Below are 21,768 nucleotides of genomic sequence, written 5' to 3'. Positions count from 1 at the left end.
TCCCTGGCTCTCCGGCTTTCACCTCACAGCAGCTCCTGAGGAGAAGGAAGGGGACAGCGGAGCTGTGCGGGGAAGAGACGGCCGGGGGATGTGCTGGCCCACGGCTTTTCCCTGCCGATGTTCTACGGGCTGCTGATGTGAGCGTTGCTGCTGCAAAGAGCTGAATGCAGGTCCTGCCTGGTTGGCTGCTCAGGCTAATTGTACGTCTGGAGAGAGCTTTTTACCATCACACCCCTCAGACGTTTCTGTTAAACAGTCCTGAAGTATTTTCCTGCTTTTGTAAGGACAATTTCAAAGAGTTTTAGCATAAAATTTAAGGAAATTGTGGGAAGCCCTGAAATCTGCTTAAAACATTAAGTACTGCTCATTCAGCTTTATCCAAGTTGGCTTTTTTCATTACACAGGAGGATCAAAATAACCAATGAGGGTTAGACTAAGCTGTCCAAAGGCAAAGCAACGTCAATCGAACTGATTCAGATTCATCAGTGATGCTTCAGACAATAAATAGAGAAAAAGATGAGAGCTGTGAGCAGGGATGAGAATGGTTTAAATAGAGCTCATGTCTCAGCTGCTGCCCTCTGTATTCTTCAGATAAAGGCACAAAGAAGTGCAGTCATGTGCAGCACATGTAGCACTGAAAGCATCTGTACAGCTCCATACTGTTGTGGCCAGAAAGTAGCAGTGTATGGTTATTCTCAGCTGGGAGAGGTGAGTTGTGGCAGATACTTGCTATTACACATAACTACCAGAGAAGCAATTAATGCGGGGCTTCGTTTCCCTGTAACTGTGTCTCTGACAAGTACCTCGCTGAGTGCACTTTTTGCTTAGATATGCTCCTTTTTTTACCAATACTAGGAGCTGCTCTGAATGTTCTTTTATAGTTAACACCTACTGACATTTTCCTGTATTGGTATAAAATAATGTTGCTTAATGTGAAGCTCAGCAGTTATCGTCAAGGCGTTTGTTTTAATTGCTTTCTGATGTAGTGGTACAATGCCTAAAACACAAAACTGCCAGCATTTCATCTTGTAAGTACGACAGGAGCTGGTTAAGTGAGAACTACAGCAACAAGTTCTCAGAAATACTTAGCAAGTGTCTGTGGTGGATGTGAAAGAAATGAAGCTTTCACATTCGGTGGTACTCAAATTCAAAATTAGACAGTTCTAAAAATAGATGTGTAAAGAAAAAAAACCAAACAAACTGGGTAAGCATTGATCAAGATTGAATTAATTTACAGTTAATGTTTTTCTTTCCAAGCAAATCCAATGCTTTCCTAATTAATTTGCCTTCCACCCCCACACTGCATGATGCACACTGCAGCACCAGGCCGTAGCACAGCGAGGAGCTGCTCTCAGTCCTATGGAGACAGATGTAGGTCACTGGGTTGTCAAGCCCAGAGCGTGCGAGCAGGCCGTGCTTTGCCTGTCCTTGAGTCACTGTGCCTGGCAGCTGCAGGCGGACACATCCTGCTGGGGCTGCAGGCTGCGTGTTTAGCGTTGGCTTTCCCGTCGGTGCCCCTTTTTGGCCTTAGCTCCGGGTAAGCCCGTTTTGGTGATTCACAGCGTGCTATGGCAGAGGCCTCCTAGAGTGACATCGTTTTCTTTGTCGCTCTAGGGATGATGATTGTTTAGCTTGCTTTGCCCTCTAGCGGCGGCCTGCGCAGCTTCAGCGCTTTGTTTAATATACGCTGGTCGCTCCGAAAGTAATGCCTCCTATTTATTTCCATGGAAAAGATAACAGATGCAAAGAACAAACTAACAGTGTTTCATAGAGAAAATGCTACAAAGCATTATTTGTAACCATACTTTCCACCACTAGCTATGCACTTTCACCGCGAAGGAACAAGAGCCTGCACGCTGTGCTCGGAAATACCTGCATCAGTGCAGGTGACACACTGCCACTGTCACCACTGCTGAAATCCACACCCACCGCCTCACTGTGCTCACTTTCATCCACTGATTGGTGTCCATCAATGCTCAGCAAGCATCAGTGAATGTCAGTGGGGGTCATAGAAGGTATTACTTTTGGAGCAGCTCTTGTATACTGAGCAACAAAAGACAGCCACAAGCCAGGATGCCATTGGGTTTTCTGGTTGCCTGGGTGCACTGCTGGCTTATGTTCAAACTTTCTTATCAGCATTAGCTCTTTGAAGACCTGTCTAACAACATTTACTGGTGCACTCGGGTTACAGGGCAATACTGGTGTGCTGTCAGCAGGAGCAGTGGACACCCATTGCCAGCTTATCAGCAGCCACAGGCCACTCACTGTCCCTCGGGCACCCATTTGTGACATTATCAACCAGAGCCAGGAACACAACGTGACTGCAGAGGACACAGATACGGGAGGGCATCGATAGGCCACCACGTTGGTGAGCTACTTCTCTACTCCTGGAACTCTTGGCAGACTCTGGTCTGATTTTTCCATCTGAATTAATACTGTTGTTTTGACATAACTAGGATGTCACCAAAGAAAATACTGCATAAATTACTAATGATGATTTCTTCCCTGCAATAACTTAGGAATGCTTCTCACAGCCCCCTGAGAAAGCTCTGGAAATACCTTTCTTGTGGTTTTGCTCAGCTTTTTTTTTTTTTTTTTTTTTTTTTTAAATGTATACATATTTTTCATAATGTTTTATATATGTGCAAGGGCTGCTCCAAAAGTAATACCTTCTATTTTATGATGTTGGCCCCATGACACAAGAGGTGGATATTGGTGGGATGGCAGAAGAGTTGACCCTTCCTGCCAATATCCAATCACGTTTTGTTGCTATGTGACAGATGGCAGCAGAGGGGCAGTGTGACACAATGGCATCTGACATGGAAGTGAGTATGGAGCAAAGGTGTGTCACTGACTTTCTCCGTGCGGAAAAAAATGGCCCCCACTGACATTCACTGATGCTTGCTGAGCATTGATGGACACCAATCAGTGGACGAAAGTGAGCACAGTGAGGCGGTGGGTGTGGATTTCAGCAGTGGTGACAGTGGCAGTGTGTCACCCGCACTGATGCAGGTATTTCCGAGCACAGCGTGCAGGCTCTTGTTCCTTCGTGGTGAAAGTGCATAGCTAGTGGTGAAAAGTATGGTTACTTTTGGAGCAACCTCCATAACTGTCCTATTTAAAGAGGTGACGTGTGAGATATTGCAAATCTCCACGATGACAGCCACTGCTCCGCGGTCCTTTGATGCATGCCATGTTGACTCGTTGACGCTTTAATCATTGCAACGGTCATTTACCTGTTCTGCAGCACGTACCCCAGGCCTGCCCTTGGGTGCTGAGCCATCTGCTGATGCTGCGGGTCCCTCGAGCTTTGCTGCTGATTTTCTCACGTTTTATATATGAAAAAAAGTCGAACAATTTCGCAGCGTTGCTATCCACGTGGCGAGGCACAGACGCGGAAGGGCGTTCCTCCCGGGGCCGCCAATCAGCGCGCCGGTTGCCCTTCGCACAGGCCAATCAGCGCCCAGGGGACGCACATTTAAACACCGGTCCCGGGAGCTCGCACCCTCTTCAGTCTGACAGCCGGGGGGGCGGGGCGTAGCTCTGCGAGCCAATCGGCGGCGCGGAAGCTGTTATCCGACACCCGATTCAGCCAATGGGGGTGCGGCAGGCAGCGCGGCGTCTCCCCGCGGGGCGGTTGGCGGCGGCGGGGGAGCTCCCGGGGTCGGTGCCGGGGGAGCCGCGCCGCGGGGGCTCCTGGGGGCCGCGCCGCCGCCGCCATGGCTAAAGGTGCGCGGGCGAGGGGGGAGCGCTCGGTGCCGCTATGGGGGGCCGGCGGCGCGCGGCGCGTACGGATGGGTCGGAGATAGGCGCGGGCGCGGGGCCGGGTGGCGCGGAGCCGCTGGCGGCGCGGAGACCACTACCGGGAGGCGCGGAGCGCCGGGGCCGGCGGGACTCCTCCCCCGCGCGGTGTGCGCAGCTCGCCGGGAAGGGGCTGGGCCGCCGCGGCTCGCCCTGCCGCAGTGAGCCCTTTAAACATGGCGCAGGCCGCGGGGGCCGGGAGATGACCGCGAGCGGCGGCGCGGGACACGGCTCAGATGCTGCCCTTCCTTCCTCGCTCCTAGGCAGGAATATGCCCAAGGCCAGGGCGGGCGGCGCGGAGAAGGCGAGCCCCGAGAACGCCGAGAGGAAGAGCCCCGGCCGCTCCCGGGCCGGTGGGGTAAGTGCTGTCTGGGTCCGGGGCGGGCGGCTCCCGGTGTCCGCTGCGGGTGCGCCCCGTGCGGTGGGGGTGGACGGCGGCCCCGGGAGCCACCGGTACGGGGCTGTCCGTCGGAGTCGGAAGCGGGGCGGGCTTCGGCGCGGCCGGGGTGCGCCGTGTCCTCCCTGTCCTGCGAGCGGCGGGAGCTGCTGTCAGCGAGCGGCCCTGCTCCTCTGCTATCCGCGCTGTCCTCTATCTCCCCTAGAGGCTGCGGGCCCGGGTTTGGTAATCGCTTTGCGTTTAAACCTCGCTAGGACGAATCTTGGCTATTGCGTCGAGACCCCGGGATCCTTAGCAGCCCTTAATGTGTGCTGTTGTGCTGAGAAAATCCGTGCCGCGGAGGCTCTGACGCTCGGCACAGACAAAGACGTGGCAGCCGGGAGCGCCGTGCTGCAGGCGGGGGCTGGGGGGGAAGGGAGCGGCCCGAGGACGTGCTGGCGTGGCCCCGTCAGCGTGTGCACGGAGCTCCGTGGGCAGGTGGGCTGCTGCTGGCCTTCCAGGAGACGGCCGGCTGTGGAGCTCCTGCTAAATGTCAGGAGTCTCTCAGTGTGGGTTTCACTACCTGTATTTGTTAAAATCCAGCGTTGTTGTACGTCATCCTTAAAGCCCTGCTTCCGTAAATAAGCGAGTCTCATTTCTGATGGACTTCTCCCATTGTGAAGGTGGAAAGCTCTGACTGGCTTCTCAGGGTGTTCTGCTGTGATCTTAATTCTTACTGAAGCTTTTGACTGATCTTATTTTGTGTGTAGCTGTGTACTCTGTTACTTGTTTTCGTTAAGTACAATTTTCTTATGTCCTGCGTGCTTTGTTTACTTCATTAGTTCTTATGTGATGAGACATATTAGAGCATTTATTTAGTGAAATGTCTGTATTTGAGCTATTTTACTCTCAAATGGGAGCCTTTGAATGTTTTAAAAGAAAATGCATGCAGAACTTGATTGTTTTTTTTATTTCAACTGAGTTGCAGTATCTGTAAGTGCTTTCACTTGAGTCAAAATACAGCCAAGACAAATTTGTTCTGGCCGACTCACAGCTGTTTGTCCTGACACTGGGGCTTCACAGCTAAAATCCCTGTGCCTGACATACCTGCACAGTCAAGCTTGGCCTGGTTGCAGAGAACCATAAAAGCAAAGATGTCACAACTCCTGTGAGCTTTGCTAAGTCTATACTCCTCCCTACTGGGGTCTCCAGCCTGAACCAGCTTTTGAGCTCCAGCTTTGTGTTGTTTGACCGTACCAGAGGGTTTTACCATTTTGCTGGCAGGGACCAAGTGCTTTGCCTAGAGTATTGCATGTTTCTTATGCCATCAGCAGTCTTAACATTCCATTTCATACAATACAATGGATAAACAGATAGCACTGCTCATCTCCTGAACCTCAGTGAGAGGTGTCACTCAAGGTGGACTTTCAAAAACTGTCTTCTATGCTGCTCTGTAGAGCATATCATTAATTGCAATAACATTTGACACACAGTGAGCATTTAGGTAAGCTCATGCTTCCTTGGCTATGTGAGGTATGTGCAAGGCTTGGGCAGTTTCTGCTGTGTTATTGGTGTTTTCTTTGGCTTGCGCTCACTGAGCAGCTCAGAGTTCATATCTTGAAGCAGAGGGTGGAAACTGGTGTTCATTATGGCTCTCCTATCCTACCACACTGCACACGAAAATCCTCTTGAACTGAGAGTTTTGCATTAGTAAGGTTCTGAGTGCTTACCCTGGTAATGTTTTCACATCTTAGAGATAGCAGTGGTAGCAAGGATGATGCATTAAAGCAGTGCAACTTGCATTAGCACAGTCAGCTGCCAGCCCTGCTCTTTGCAGCACGGTATGGATACCAACTGGAGGCTCCCAGCATCTCTGTGATACACTTTTTTTTGTTTGTATGTGTGAATCTGTTTTAGGAGAATGCGTTTACTGGTCAATCCAAAATCTACAGCTACCTGAATCCCAACAAGTCTCCTGGTGCTCGCTCCCCACTTCAGGAAGAAAACTCTGTCATGTATCACGAAGTGAAATGCCAGGGCAAAGCGCTAACTGAAACCAACAGGAAAGGAGATGGTAAGCTTGATCTTTGGATTGCTTGCTTTGTGAGGTGTGCTTTCCTTCCCACCCCCCAGTTTTAGATCTGTAGGAGGTGGGCAGCTCCCCTGCTCCAGTTGCTTTCCCAAATCCTATGGCTCTGTCAGCAAAGAAACTCTACAAGGATGGCGGTGTCCTTATCCTTTTCAGAACTGAAGTCACAGATTTACCAGGTGATTATGGAAAACAAACAAAAAGCCCACAGCTGGTTTGTGCTTAAAGGTGTGGTTGTTAAGTGTGGTAACTTGTTGAAATGTTTTGATTCAAATGTTATTTGCAAGTAGATGTTTTAAGCCCCACTGAGCACAGGAAAACTTACAGGCTGTAACTCCCAGATTTCACCAAGAAAGTGAAGATGGCTTTAGTCTTCCCCACAGTGGATCAGTGGCCTTTCAGCAGTACTTCATTTCTCCAGTGAGATTGAAGCATCTGTCTTGGCCCAAGGAAATTAAACCTGGTAATTGGTTTTAAATGAAAACTTTAGTCAGCTTTAAGACATGTCTCATTTACCCTGAATCAGTCAGCTGAGGAGGATGTGGTTGCCTCAAGGTGGGATAGGCTCAACAAAGAAAATGTAACAGATCTTTTTCTTGTAAGCACCTGCCCTTTGGCTCCTGTGGATTTGGTCTGAGTGGTACTGGCCCCTTAGCACCAGCTCCTGCGATGACTGATTGCAGCAGTGTGGGGTGCAGGCACTTCTGCTCCTTCAGGGCAGGTTGCTGATTCCTTTATAGCAATTTGAGAACTCAGTATGCCAAGTGCCCTGGCTGGCAGGCTGTTTGTACCATGGACTGTGATTCGGGTTAGGTTCGCTGCTCAGTTTTACACTCATGACAAAGAACTTGCTCTTGTTTTTACCTGTTCCTTTTCTTATGCTTCCTTCTATACCATAGCAATGACTACTTGAAAGTCCAGTGACAGTCTGCCTGGGTTCTAGCAGAAAGAGATTGTATCATTTATTTCCTACCTCTTTCTCCTATTTGACGGAACTAGAAATAGAAATTATTGGAATTCATATAAAAGCACTCTGGTATAGATGATCTTGAATTCAGAGCCATTCTTTATTTCTTTCTCACTAGAAAAAAAGAGTGGTGGCAATATAATTGAAGGTGCTACGAAACCAGAAGACCAGAAAGATAAAGAAAGTGGGTGCAATACTTCAGTGCTGTCTTCTGATCCAAAAACCCAAGGATCTGTAGAAGCTGAGAAGACGCTCCTGCCCTCCGACTGTGCTGGCGAGGCCAGTGCAAAGCCAGCTCAGAAGAAGACGGTTAAAGCAAAGCGTGGACCAAGAAGGAAGTAAGTGACTTCTGGAACTGTAAAAGCTTTTCTGCTTTAGGCCATTTTGCACCAGGGGGCCTTTATCTACATTTTGCTTTGATAGGCAAATAGAGAGGCTATAGATAAGCCAGACCTGGAATTAATGTTTCCCTTGCTTTGCTCTTTTTTGGGGACAGATTTTAAAGAAGATTCCTTTTCTTCAAAAATAGCATATTTGAAAATACTGAATAGCACCCAAAGTATTGCAGTCTTGCGGATGACTATTTCACTAGCAAGCAAGGCAGAAATTAATTTAGGAACCACTAAGACTTACTGTTCTGTGGACAAATGGAGTCTGTCTTGACAGATTCACAATGTTAGATTATTGTAGCTGGGGGAGTGCTGGCTGAGTTGATAACTTTACTCATGTTAATGAAATAATGTAACCTAACATTAATGAATTCATGGCCAAGCTGCTTTAATGACCTACATTTTTGGGAAGGCATGTGGTGGGGACTTCAGAGTTTAATGTGATTTTTCAGTTGATTTCCGGTGGCATCTCAATCTTGTGGTTAAAGGATAAGTAACAGAGTATGTAGCTTCTGGCTTGGAATGCAGAATACTGGTAAGAACATGGATTCATGCTGATCAACATTTAACATAAGCTTAAAAGTATGTATATATTTTTAGTTACCTGTTTCAGAGGTGTAACTTCAGAAGTAGTTTGAAATGTGTTTCCTGCTTTTCTTATTCCTTAGAACACAAGGAAGAGCACCGAATCGAAAGGTGACAGATTATTACCCAGTGAGAAGAAGCTCCAGGAAGAGCAAATCTGAACTGGAGGTAGTGCTTCCTGATGAAATAGCAGTACTTAATGCAGTAGCAAATGTTCACTGGAATTATTTTTAGGAATGTTTCTAAATACAGAATTATTGGTCCAGTTATTTTTAGGGTGGAATTTAAATGATAATGCATTCTTGGGGGATGTCTCTTTATTCTGTCTCTGTACAACTTAGTTTTGCTGGAAAGAGGGATGGCTTGGAAAAACTGAATGCCATTGGCCAATCATTTCCTGTTAGCTATGGAATAAAATGCAAAAGCTACCAACAAATAACTTGGTCTTGTTTTTTTGTCTTGTTACTTCCTCAGACTGAGGAAAGGAGGAAAATCGATGCACTAATTACAAGTGGGAAAGAAGAAGGAATGAAGGTAACAGCAGTGCTAACCTGAGTACTGTGTATTGTTCATGCAGTAAGCTCTTAAAAGCACAGTGGTTCTCAAAAAGCAGCAGTGTGCAATCTGCACTGTGGCTTCTAGGACAGTGGCATCCTTGTAGGAGTTGTACAGCTCACAGGTAGAGGCAGGAAGAATCAAGTGTACTAGTGGGTAACTAATTCATTTTGTGTGATTGACCTTTCTATACTCCTGTCATCTCTTCTTCCTGTGCATGCTAATGGTAACACTGAAATGGAAAAGCTTAGGCATTCTAATGCAAAATGCATGGTAGCTGTGTTGCATCCTGAAGTCGCTCTATTTCTCTAATACAGTAAATTGTGCTTCCACAGCTTTGTCTGTGACATTCAGATGCTGTGCCATGTCACTTTAATGACAAATGTCATGCACTCCTTTCCTAGTAAACAGCTTACTGGCAGTCATGAGTACCTTCTCATTTCCCATGTGATTTGTTTCTTTTCAACTCAACAGATTGATTACATTGATGGCAAAGGGAGAGGAGTAATTGCTACTAAACATTTTAATCGTGGAGAATTTGTAGTTGAATATCATGGAGATCTCATAGAGATCACTGATGCTAAAAAGCGGGAGGCTGTGTATGCTCAAGATCCATCCACAGGCTGCTATATGTACTATTTTCAGTACCTCAGCAAAACGTACTGGTAAGCTGCTTTTGCTTTGTGTGTTACAGATGAGCAGTAGAAACTTTTGAATGCTGTTTTTTGTTGTTGTTTGTTTCTTGTTTTCATACAGTTTTGTTGGTCCTTTTTGGTTGGGTACCATGAGTTAGGGAATCCTCTTGGAGCGCTGTTTTGCTGGCCAAGAGCCCTCTGTACCTCTGTGTTAAAGGGAGTGATGGGCAACTCTCAGCCCTATTCCCTGAAGCACAGCACTATCTGTATGGAGAGACGTATCTACTTTGGATGAGACTTCCAGCTTTGCCATGGATTTCTTCCTAAACTTACTGTCTTGTGAAATTAGCCACTTTTCCTGAGTTATGATCATTTTCTTTTAGAAAAACAGTAGGAACAGATAGGAAGAGAAAAACACTTCAGGTGTCTCTGGGTGTTTCTTCCTTCAGTAGTTGTCACCAACTACACATGCATGCTTCATCACTCCAGTGTGGTTTTTCTTTTTTCTTTTTTCACCCTAAACTTCAGTTCTTCCGAAGCCATTGCACAGACAACTTCTCTATTTTAATTTCCAAGCCTTGTATATATGTAATTCTTGTATGTATGTAATTCTTTATCTAGTTTGCACTTTGTTTCTTGTCCTTTAATATGATTTGTGCATGAAATGTTCTTGTTCTTCCAGCGTTGATGCTACAAAAGAAACTAATCGTCTGGGAAGACTGATTAATCACAGCAAATGTGGCAATTGTCAAACAAAGCTTCATGACATTGATGGTGTGCCTCATCTCATATTGATAGCTTCCAGAGACATTAAAGCAGGTGAAGAACTGTTGTATGACTATGGAGACAGAAGCAAGGCTTCCATTGAAGCTCATCCATGGCTAAAACACTAATTCTTCATCTTCTGGGTGTGGCTTTGGGTTGTTTTTTGGGGGAGGTGGTGGAGGCTGAGCGCTCTGCAAGGAGTCGGTGGATTTTTTTTCTCCATCCTCGCTTCCCTCAGCTTTCTTAGTGAACTGCTTATGGTTCTGAGCTCTTTGAAAACTACGTTTTTACTTTGCAGTATTTAAATTCCTATTACAGATTTCCAAGCAGGCTCAAGTTTTCTCTTAGATTGCCAAAACTTCTGTATTGTAAAAGGAAGCCCTCCCTAGAAATCAGAACCCTCCTGCATAGTGACCACTGCCATCTGAGCATGTGAAGACTTGCACAGATTGGAACTTAGTCATTTGGATTGTGCTTCTGCATCTGCAGTGAAGTCTTATACTCCAATTTTTGGGGTGGTGAACTTGACATTAGCTTTATGACAGCAAATGTGCTTTTTTTTATGCTGACTCCTATGTCAATGGCTTGACTACTTGTTAGACTTCTTGCAAAGATTTTTTTTTTAATGGATGCTATTGTTTCTATCATTCTCAAATAACTTGTGGTAGGGTTCTTTTTTTTTTCCCCACTGTGGTGTCTCATTAGTGATTAACTTCAGATGCACTTGTGCTGAGGGAAATGGATGGTCGTACTGGCTTTTCTTCAGAGAAATGACTCCAAGACAAAGATGGATTTTGATAGGCTGGGTTGATACTGATTAAAAATGTAGGAATTTAACTTTATGAGAGAATCAACGTTGGAGACACCTTTCTAAAATTTGGGATGGTATCTTTTTATAGTTGATGACTGATTCTTGGCGGTGATTCCTAGAGGGTTTTAAAGAAGCAAAACAAACAAAAAAAACTCTCTGAAAATTTTATTACCTTCCTATGCTATTTATAGCTCCATCAGAAGTTATTTATTTACTGTGAATGCTTGAAGTAGAGCATAGTGGTTCTGTAAGTCATCTTTATATGCAGCTTCAAATGGTAATGATGGTGTTTGTGCAATGAAGAAAGGTATATTCCTTATTGCCTGGTCCTGTAGGTCTGTCCAGCATGGTCTGGGCCCACTGTCTTGAATGGGAGCTGTGTGCTTAGCATCTTGCAGATGTTTTTAACATCACCAAATCTGTCACGTGGGCGGGCAATATACAATGCAGGTCCTTTATGTTAAAGATGAGTTCTTACCAATTAGAATTTTTGCCAAGGAAGGCTTGGCATGTGTGTAGTTGAAGATGGCTGTGAGCCATTTGTCGTGCTTGCTGCTGGAAGATGTCAGCAAGGGATCTGTGGCTCTGCTTGTCTTTTTTTCCCTCCATGTCTTGAAGGCTGCAGCTGCTCCAGCTAATGCCCTCTAGGACAACCTTGCACGCTTGCCTGTGTGATAGGTCAGATAGCGACATCGTGGTTGTATGCTCCAGCAGCAAGAGAGGTGGCAAAGTGATGTATTTTTTAAATGAAAAACTTGAAGACAACGTCTCTGTAAAATAAAGAATATATTTATTATTTATGAAGTGGCTGTTATAGTACCTGTGTCTCCATTGCAGATCATTAGCATTTTGAAAGAAAGCTGTGAAAATCATTAGCCATTAACTGCTTGATGTTATTTAGCATTTAGCACCAGGCCAGCTCAGCAGAGAGAGCCTTTGTATTTTCACAATTTCTGAATTAACTGGAGATCTGTTACCTTGTTAGGAGTTACAGGTAAGCTTCTTTCACTGTCTTGTTTTAGTTGGCAGTGATTTCTCGCTGGTATCAAGAACAGGATACTACTGTATATTGCTATAGCATCTGTTGTACTAGAGTACTTCCCTTCAGTCAAAATTGGAAATCAAATGCTTCCTCTTGTTCTTTGTTTAAGAATTTGCTTGTTCTCTATCAGATTAAATAGCTTAACATCTCTGTGCTTTGGCGTCACTTCTGTAAATAACAAGGAGGGAGAATCTCCCTATTTTACATAAAAAATTGTCTTCTGAAATGCTTAACTGGTAATCAAGTAGCACTGCATCAGAAGATAGTAATAAAGCTGATGTTGCACTGAGGGTGTCTTTTGCTTTGGTAGGAGCAGTGTGTGTGTTTGTGTGTATGTATATGCTTGTGTCTATAATACTTCTCAGAGGAACATGAAGCTATGATTTTTATCCTCGTGCCTTACAGGAGATTCATCTTCTAACGAGATGTAAAGCACTTAGCAGGGAAAGGTGCCCTGGGCTTGGGAGTTAAACTTCTTTGCTGAAGGCAGCGTAGTTGCTCTAACAAGACCCTGGGCTCTTCTATTGTGGCCATAGTTTGCTTCCCTTCTGTGAGAGAAGCTGCGCATCTCTTCTCCACACCCGATTGCATGCAACTTTAGTGCCAGAAAAAGAATAGCCCCAAAAGGTTGTGGTGGTCTCCTGTCTACGTTAACTGGTGAACTCCTGCTTCTTGTTTTCACTAAAGGACGTAGCCAGTGGTAACTTGAAAAGAACAATTGCAGCATTCATTGTTTCCTCTCCTACCTGCCAATGAGGAGTGGTCCTGGGCTGTGCTACAGTCTCTGTACCTCCTTGGCAAGCTGGTACACTTACATGCATCTACTTGATCTGTGCACTTTGTTGTTACTTGAAGCTGTTTCCTTAAGGTATGGTAGAACCGAGAACTGTGGTTTTAGGTGTAGTTTGCCTCCCCTCTGTGAGACTGTAAAATACATCTTAGGGTGAACCACACAGGAAGAGGCCGTTCAGAGCACGTGGAAACATCTTTCAATCTTTCAGAGATGTGTCCTGGCTGTTGCAGATGCAGTTTTTTTTTTTCCCCCTCTAAACATAAACTCTCTCCAGAAGATGCATTGAATTCCTTCCTTACTACTCTGTTCTAGAAAATGTCTCTGATACATGAACAAGCCTCATTAGTGTGTCAGAGATGGTAAAATTCGAGTTCTGTGCACTGGCTGCATTAACTGTGAACCAGCCTGCCTAGGCAAGACATCTGTCTCACTGGTGTACAGTTGCTAATAAATTCTGTCTGAAAGGAAACTGCAGTGTCTGTCATCTGCAAAGACTCATCTGCTTTGTGCTTGATGTGTGAGGTGTCCTGCACCTTTCATGTTGTTCGCATGCGGGAGGGAATCAAAAGACTTCAGATCTTGCTTTCACTTCTAAGGAGTGTCAGATCATAGCTTGATTCCTGTCTCTGCTCTTTTTATGTCTGCTCACACTCTACTGCTCTTGAAATTCTACTTTTCTAAATGTGAAATTTTAACTGGTATTTTGAAGCTTTTCTTCTATTGTTTGCCCTATATGATTCTACTAGTGACAAATGTGTATTAACTTAAGCAACAACAGCTTGTATCTGCTAATTAGAGGGGAAAAAAGCTTGTGAAAAAGACAACTGTCTAGCCCAGAAAACCCTTTGTTGAAAGTAAAATGTTTGATGCATCTATTCCAGTTGAAGCTTGTTTGCACCTCTGAAATAATACCCGTCCTTGATGTGATCAGAGTGTGATGCAACAGCTTTTCTTCCTTTGCTGTGCTAGTTTCTTCCATCCCAACCCTAAAAGTCCACTCCTGTGAATGCCCAGTTAATGCAAAGAAAGAGAACAAGCAATGTAGGGGCTTTTTTCAAGCACTTGGTTAATAATAAGATGGGGAATTACTTTTCACGTCATATCAGTGAGGGGTCAGCTGGAATTCTTTCCCAGCACTTCACTGTGAAGGCACGTGGATGTCACATATCTTTTAAAAAAATAACACATCTTAATCTTATAAAATCACTTTGAGCTGATTACTCCAGTATGTACACAAGGTCAATGTACAGGAGTACACCTCCATCATAGGTTCTCTTAATAAGAACAAACAAAGCCTTTATATATAAACATTTATTTTTTTTCCACAAGTAATGTCTGAAAGGAATCCAACAATGCAAAAAGTGTACATATGTTAAAGGTTGCTAAAAAAGCAAAGTAAAGCCTATTCTGAAAGAATATTGTACAACAATTGTTCTGAGACTGCTTATTCTCTACCACTAAGAGTGATGCTTTGTTCTCCAGTTCTTGACTCCTTGCTCCTTCAGATGCTTTCACTGGGGCCATTTCTGAACAGAAGTGGCAAGTTTTCAAGAATGTTCATTTTCCGTGTTTAAAAGAGAACCTGCAAAAGAAAAATACAAATGGAGAAGAAGGATCATGCTGTGTGATTGCCATCTCTGTGTGTTCTGCTATTTTGGGGATCTTTAAGGACGTGACCTGAGCTTGTGGATGCTGCATGCAGCTGCTTGCACGCAGTGTAAACAAACCCCCAGGGACAGCAATCATGAGTCTTAATGTGCTGACAGGTCCCAGGTTGCATAGTTTTGTTCTGAAATACTGACTCTTTGTAGAAAAAAGTGTCACCCCGCTTCTCTAGGTGGAGCTTGCCTTCCTGTCGATTGCTTTTTGAACAGAAAAGGATTTCTCTATCACGTCTGAATTTTATAGAGAGAAGGAGGAAAAAAATATCCAGCCAAGTAGGCCGAAGTTCAGAATTCCCCCCTGGATTCACTGTGTGTGCAGTGTGTCCTCATCTCATGCTTTGCTAAAACAACATAAAAAAAAAAAAAAGCAGACAAACTTACAGCCGTTTGACGATTGTCTTCTCACTGCTGTCCTTTCTGCTGCCGCGGGGTTCCTTCTCCAGTTCTTTAGTCTCATCCTTTCTCTGTGAGATGATCCCACTGATAAGAGAAGTGGATTTTGTTTGGTTTTGCTATTTTTGTCACTAGCTTAGTATAGTATTGCTGTCCAGTGCACAGTCTGGGATGTGAGAGAAGCTGGCTTTTGGCTTATCCTGTAATTCTGTATAAAATTACCTGAACCCCAAAGCAGCATTTACACTCCGTCTTTGAACAAAGCTCTGGGTCATTAACAGCATATTTTAAACTTTCCTACCAATTTTTAACTTGGCCTGTAGTAAGCTGTGTGTCACAAATGAGCAATCAAAGACAAGAAGCTATTCCAGTGGTTGCACAGTGAAGGTAGTTGGCCAAGATGGGGAAGCTGCTGCCTCACTGCTATGGGAGAACTGCAGCTGTGCAGACAGTTTGTAAACTGACTTCTTGGATTTAACTTTAACTTTGACTTAACTTGTTACAAACAAGGCAAAGGGCAGCTTGTTGAGTCTAAGAGCTTGTTGCTTTGTGATCTCAGATGAAATCCCTAGTTCTCAAACTTTGTGAGTCTAGATTAAAAAATAATTTATTGCTCCAAGGACCATATAATACAGCCAGAAGCATGAGGGGCAGAGGTGGGAGAGGAAAACAGCCTTGGAGTAGAAGCAGTTTGTAGCACAAAAGGAAGACCCTTCCTGATTCTCGTCTTCTCCCAAGCTGCTCCCTTCTAGAAAGACTGAGATTCTGCTCTGAAGAAACTTAGCACAGAGTTGTGCAAGGAACTGTAGCTGTTGGCATTCTTAAAAAAAAGCCAAAAAACAAAAAGCCACAAACAAACAACACCACCACAAAACAAAAAATGCTTCTCTTCCATGATAGCAGAAGGGCTCAACAGGCTGCGTTCTACATTAATGCTGTACACATGCTGGGAGCAGAGGAACAGTAGATATGCTAGCAGAACCCCATCTGCACTCACAGCAAGTTGGAGGAGGAAATAAATTTCTACTACAACAAAATGGAAACCCCCATGATGTTCCGGTAAGTGGCGTGGCTTTAGACAGGAGCAGTGTGTGCAACTGCTCTAACTATGCAGGTTTTTTCTTTGCGTGAGAACTCAGCTTGTATACAGAGATGTAGAAACCACATGTAGGTTTTCAGGGGCACAGTTATTACAATAGGCTGCTAACTGCACCGAGTCAGAGGCAGTTCAGTCTTAAAATTCTGCATAGAAGCTTCATCATTCCCACACTTTGCTCATTTGTAGGTTCTTGGGAGCAGAGATGTCTTTTCTTCTAGGGTTGGACAGTACCCAGCTCAATTTAGGTGCTCAAACCTGCAATGCCATCATCTGATAAGCTCCCTAGAAAGAAGTAAATGTTGCTTGTTCTTTGCTGACCACACCGTATACCTTTTGTAGCACTGCAGTTCCTCTTGCACCACGAGAAGTTGAGCTTTCAACTGGTTACGTTCCTGCAACACATCTCGCAGCTCCTGTAATGTGAACCGAGGCCGATTTGGATCTGTGAGGTCTATCACCATTTTATCTGGTCCCAAGTTGGGCTGCAAAATAAGAGATGTAAAGTAGGGGATGTCATCTTGTAACCGGTCACAGCAGGATGGGAGGTAAGTTGCACCAGGGGAGATTTGGCTGGGTATTCGGAGAATCTTCTCCCACAGGGCGGTCAGTGCTGGCACAGCTGCCCTGGGAGGTGCTGGGGTCACCATCCCTGTAGGAGCTCGGAAGCTGTGGGGATGTGATGCTGTTGGTGGGCAAGGTGTGATGTGTTGGTGATCTCCAACCTTAACGATCCTATGTTACAAACACACTGCGATTGTTACAACGAGCATCCCTCCCTCACCACCCCGATCTGTTTCCCCAGCAGTCAGTTGCTATTGTTCACGCTCTGTTTGTATCCCTATCGCAGCAGCGCCCACCGGGCGGCGAAGTCTCGTTTCAAAGCGTCGAAGCGCTGCTCTCCCCACCCACCTGCTGGCCGCTCCCCGCCGCCCCGCGCCCCCGCAGCGCCTCCAGCTCGTCCCGCAGGCTGTCCCGCTCCATCCTCAGCTGCTCCTCGTTCAGGCTGCCTTCGCTCACCAGCGCCTCCAGCATCTCCAGCACCCGCACCATGCTGAACTGCAGCCGTGCCGCGGCGGCGGGCGCCTCGGTGCCGGCGCTGAGCTGCAGGAGGTCCCGGCCCACCGCGGAGGAGATGTCGTAGACATCCTCAGCCGTCAGCTGGAAGGGGCTCTTCTGCAGCGCGCTCTCGGGGCCGCCGTCCTCCTCCCCGTCCTCCTCCTCCTCCCCCTCCCCGCCGCGCCGCATGTCCGCGGCCCGTTACCAACTTCCTTCCCCAGGGCCGGACCCCGCGGGCGGAGCGAACCCCGCGGCTTTCCATCGAGGGGCCGCGGCCCGGCGCCGCCCCGCCCTGCGGCTTCCGACGGCCGGAGCCGCGTTGTGCCCGCCCCGGAACCGCCTCCGAAGCGGGGCGGAGCGGGACGTGAGCGCGTCCGGCGCTGCGCTGCTCTGCTCCGCGGCTGCCGAAAGCCGCGTGGGAGCCGGGAGGGTCGGGGGGAGCGGCTGAAGTGAACGCGGCGTCCCTCGGCTCGGTGTCAGCTGGCGGCGCGAGGGGCCGCGCCGTGAGGAGAGGTGAGGGGTGGGGGAGGGAGCCGCGAGGGCGGGAACGGGGCGGCTCCGAGGGCGGCTCCGCTGTCCGTGTGAGGCCCGAGATCCCGAAGGGCTGCGGAGCCGCGCGGGGAGCGGCTGCTGAGGCGGGGCTGGCGGGGCCGCGCCCGGTTCTCGCTCCGGAGGGTTTCTGTGAGCATCGCTGCGCTCCGGGAAGCGCTTCCCCCCGCCTGTTTACCTTTCTAAAACGTCAGCAGCGAGCTGTGTCTAATTTGATTTCTTTTCCCGCCAGCGATGAACGATTGGGCGCCCATAGCGAAGGAGTACGACCCCCTGAAAGCGGGGAGCATCGACGGCACGGATGAGGAGCCCCACGACCGTGCCGTGTGGAGGGCCATGCTGGCGCGTTACGTCCCCAACAAGGGCGTCACCGGAGATCCTCACCTCACCCTGTTCGTAGCGAGGCTCAATCTGCAGACGACGGAGGAGAAATTAAAGGAGGTCTTTTCCCGATACGGAGACATCAGAAAGATCCGTCTGGTTCGAGATCTGGTCACGGGATTTTCCAAGGGTTATGCGTTTATCGAGTACAAGGAGGAACGCGCTCTGCTGAAGGCCCATAGAGATGCCAACAGGCTGGTTGTCGATCAGCACGAGGTCTTTGTAGACTTCGAACTGGAAAGAACTCTCAAAGGATGGATTCCTCGGAGGCTTGGAGGAGGTTTTGGAGGCAAAAAAGAATCCGGGCAGCTGCGGTTCGGAGGACGGGACAGACCTTTCCGGAAACCCATTAATTTGCCAAATGTGAAAAATGATTTCTATGGAGAAGGCTCAGCAGAGAAAAGAAACTGGTCTCGAGAGGGAGCAAGGGACTGGAGAACAAGAGACCGAGAGCATGAAAGGAGCAGGGAGAAGAGAGGGCCAGAAAGAGAGCGGTCGTGGGGTTGGGCTGACAGCGAGAGAGAAAGAGACTCAAAAGAGGAGAGGAGCAGAGGGAGAGAGAGGAAGGACAGAGACAGAAAGGACAGAGAGAGAGACCGGAGCAGGGAAAGAGATGCCAAGAAGCAAAGAGATGATGATAAGTATCGATAGCTGGCAGCACCTTGTCTTAAGGGAATGATGGGGAGCTTGAGTATGGTGACTACTCTTTTCCGTAGTGTGAGACACGCAGTACTGCCCTTAACGCTGCCTGGGGGCATTCCTCTGCTGCCATGGTGAATGAACTGCTTGGAGATGATGCAGGAAAACGCTGTGCCTTCTGGAGGATGTGGACATGATTCTGTTGTAGGTGTCACCTTCAGCATGGGGCTGTGAGCTGCGTTACCCAAAAGAGCAGTTTCATGTTATTGTCTTGTGCCTTTGACTTTTATCTGCTAGAAGCTCTCTATAGTGTGCTCCTAGTGCAGTTGTTTCTTCAGAGAAATTAAACGTTTCTATTAATATTTTAAAGTGGTGAATAAGAAATGCACGTTACCATCCCATCAAAATTGAGTGCTCACCTCATTTTGCTGCTGGGATCACTGTTCATTAGAGAGCTCCATATTTCATTCTTAATGTGCCAGATGCCCCCTCTCATTTTGTGAGATAGATGCCCTTTATGAAGTCACTTTATGAAGAAATAGGAATGAAACGATAGCAACAAACTAAGCTTCTGAAACATGTGACCCAAAACAGAAGCTGAAAGGAAGTGACTTTATTTTCTTGAGGACACTGGGACAGGTGAGATCTGTAGTAATATTATGTCCTTAAGTAGTTCTGCGAGGTGTGAGAGAAGTATGTAGTAAGAAATCAATTTTTTATGTATTGGGAATTGTTATTACCTTTTATTGGAGGAATGCAGACTACAGACTAGTAAGGAGGAAAAAACCACATTCCTGATCAATAGATGAGCAATCATTGAAGGACAATGTCATGGTTAAATGTGGTCACAGCTGCATCCACTGTCCTTTCCTCCTCACTGCAGGTAAAATCCTGTCTGCATTTTAACTTGTACTTCTGTAAGCCTTTGAATAGCTGCACCCTCAACTTGGCCCAGCTCGAGGCTGTATATCCATGAGCAGTGACATAACCCTTTTCCAGGGGAAAGAAGCCAGATCTGCGCAATGCGCCCCCAAAGCAGGTAGTGTTAGCATTCCACACAAAGGAAAAAAAAAAGATGCAAGTCTTGAAGAAATGCTCATTTCTCAGAAATATTTATTAAACTGTTAAAATGATTTACTGCCCAACCGAAACAGAACAAAAAAACACACAAAAAAACCCCAAAACAACTTCAGTGATCCTGCGCTTTGGAGACAGGATTGTTACGCCCTTTACCTGGCAACATCCTGCCTTCCTTTTTACAAGCAGATTTTAGCTAAATATTGAGAATCTACATGATAGGTCTTCAACCCTTTACGTACTCATCCCTATCTGCCATCCTTTCTGATGGCACCTTATGTGTATTAACTTGGTGTTTCTAACATGAGGACGAGGAGCGGAGTGGTTAATGCTAGCAGGAGTAACTAATTAGATTTTTGAGGTAATGGGCTCAGAGATAAATAGGGGAAGGTTGTACTGCTTAGTGTCATTGTTTGAAATTGGCTGCGGATTTGACCCAACAATAGTGCGCAGGGCTCTAGTGTGTGGGACCAGCTTTACATGCACTCGGCCAGCACAGCTGGTTTTTAATATGTGAGCTTAGATGCTGGGGGAAAACAGCTCAGCCTGTCTTTCTGTTGTCTCAGTTCGTTGCTCTTAGCTTAATTTGAAAAGTGATGTGCTTATTCAGGCTGTGAATCTGCTGCATCTTTGCATTGTTTCTGTTCACTGCATCTCTAAATCTCTCAATGTGTCAAATGACTGTAAACTATGCTAGAGAGAGATGGGAATCATTCACAATTTATTTGAACTGCCTACAACTATAGTGTGCTTTTTTATATTCCCCACTCAATCTGAAAGTGAAATCAGGATCTTCACAACTAAAGTATTACAGCAAGTCTTCCCTCCGTTTGAGAATTGCCTTTCATGCAAGGGAGGGAAGTGATGTTTTAATGAAAAGTTTTCTGTAAGCATAAAAACTTAAGAAGTGTTACCAAAACGTAACCAGGCAAAATTCTCTCTGCCTAATACTAGCATCAAATGCTACTGTTGCTACATCAAATGGAAATGCCTTTAATATAAGGCCACGTTTCTCCCTCCTGCCCCAGGCAATGTCAGTGACAACTGGCAGGCACAGTAAATGCTCACCCTACGATGTGCTGAAGGTCTGTGTTCAACATGAGCAGTTACACACAGGAGCAGAGCAGCATTCAGCCCACTGTTGTGAAAACTGATTTTCTCGCACAGCTTCACATCAGATGAGCTAAGAGCCTGGATTTGCTGCCTGTATGCATTAACAAACCCGTTGCTGGATCATCCTGGACTGAGTACAACTGGCCTGCACTAAACCTTCTGGTTTGCTCTTATCTAAGTATTCTTCAGGACATCCTCAGCCACCTGCATCCAGCTCTGCCTGCACAAGTTGCCCACAGGTGCAAAGCTGGGTTGTGCACTGTCACAGACCATGCACACGTAGTAATTATGCTGTGTGGGGCTTTAGTGTTCTGGTTTAGGCAAGCATGACCTTGGTCAGCCCCAAGGGTCTCGCATGATTAATTGCAAAGCAGATGTAGACCCCACCTCCTGCCAGTTCAGATGCATTCACGTGCTGGGCTTTTGATGGTGAGTTAAGAGTTAAGCTCCTCTGCTTGCTGGCTGCCCACACATCAGTCAGTGCCAGCGGAGCAACCTGCACATACAGAACACATCTCTGCCAGCCTAAGTAATGTTTAGGGTAGTCAGAAAAAAGAAAACATTTTGAGCTGGGGTCATCTCAGAGTCAGTTAAGATAGCTCATGTCAGCTGAGGATGTCTTTTACTCTGAAGTTAGGCAGTCTTACCTAGACAGAAAAGTGGAGTGTGACTTAAATCAAAACCTGCCTATGGGAAGGGGACCTAACTCCTTAATGGCAGCTGTCTGCTACTCTAGGGGAAAGTCTCTGGTAAGAAAGAAAAAATTCAAGTGTTAGAATTCTTCCTGGTAAGCAATTCTTTTTCCATTACTGCTGCAGAACTCATGGCAAAAAGCAAGGCACGCTCACCTCACATGTGGGTTTCTTCATGCTTTAGGCACTGTAAGCATCAAGGGAAATGTACACTCCTTATCCCTCTTGAGGCTACTCCAGTTTGTCACTTTCTATCAGGTGGATTTCCAAGGGGTTACTCTGCAAAATGCAGGAGTG

General features: G+C 46.4%; 3 protein-coding genes across 3 annotated transcripts; 2 read left to right on the top strand and 1 right to left on the bottom strand.

Annotated features, from left to right (window-relative positions):
• Positions 1–3,865: 3,865 nt before the first annotated feature.
• KMT5A (lysine methyltransferase 5A) lies at positions 3,866–10,290 on the top strand (the record flags this gene model as incomplete). Its single annotated transcript, XM_079543725.1, has 7 exons — positions 3,866–4,159; positions 6,095–6,251; positions 7,352–7,571; positions 8,291–8,375; positions 8,682–8,741; positions 9,237–9,427; positions 10,080–10,290. Exons 1-7 carry the CDS (start codon positions 4,004–4,006, stop codon positions 10,288–10,290), a joined length of 1,080 nt encoding a protein of 359 aa, XP_079399851.1. The 5' UTR covers positions 3,866–4,003.
• Positions 10,291–14,365: 4,075 nt separating this feature from the next.
• Positions 14,366–17,209, bottom strand: RILPL2 (Rab interacting lysosomal protein like 2; the record flags this gene model as incomplete). The annotated part of the gene is made up of 4 exons (XM_079544003.1): positions 14,366–14,390; positions 14,854–14,952; positions 16,295–16,446; positions 16,874–17,209. The coding sequence occupies 4 exons, from the start codon at positions 17,207–17,209 to the stop codon at positions 14,366–14,368; spliced, it is 612 nt and encodes a 203-aa protein (XP_079400129.1).
• Positions 17,210–17,803: 594 nt separating this feature from the next.
• SNRNP35 (small nuclear ribonucleoprotein U11/U12 subunit 35) lies at positions 17,804–18,601 on the top strand (the record flags this gene model as incomplete). Its single annotated transcript, XM_079543908.1, has 1 exon — positions 17,804–18,601. One exon carries the CDS (start codon positions 17,804–17,806, stop codon positions 18,599–18,601), a length of 798 nt encoding a protein of 265 aa, XP_079400034.1.
• Positions 18,602–21,768: the final 3,167 nt, after the last annotated feature.

Source organism: Tetrao urogallus (genome assembly GCF_951394365.1).
Source record: "Tetrao urogallus genome assembly, chromosome: 17".
In the NCBI taxonomy this organism is placed as follows: Eukaryota; Metazoa; Chordata; class Aves; order Galliformes; family Phasianidae; genus Tetrao; species Tetrao urogallus.
Note: the sequence above shows the minus strand (reverse complement) of the source record. Positions and strands in the feature narration are given on the sequence as shown.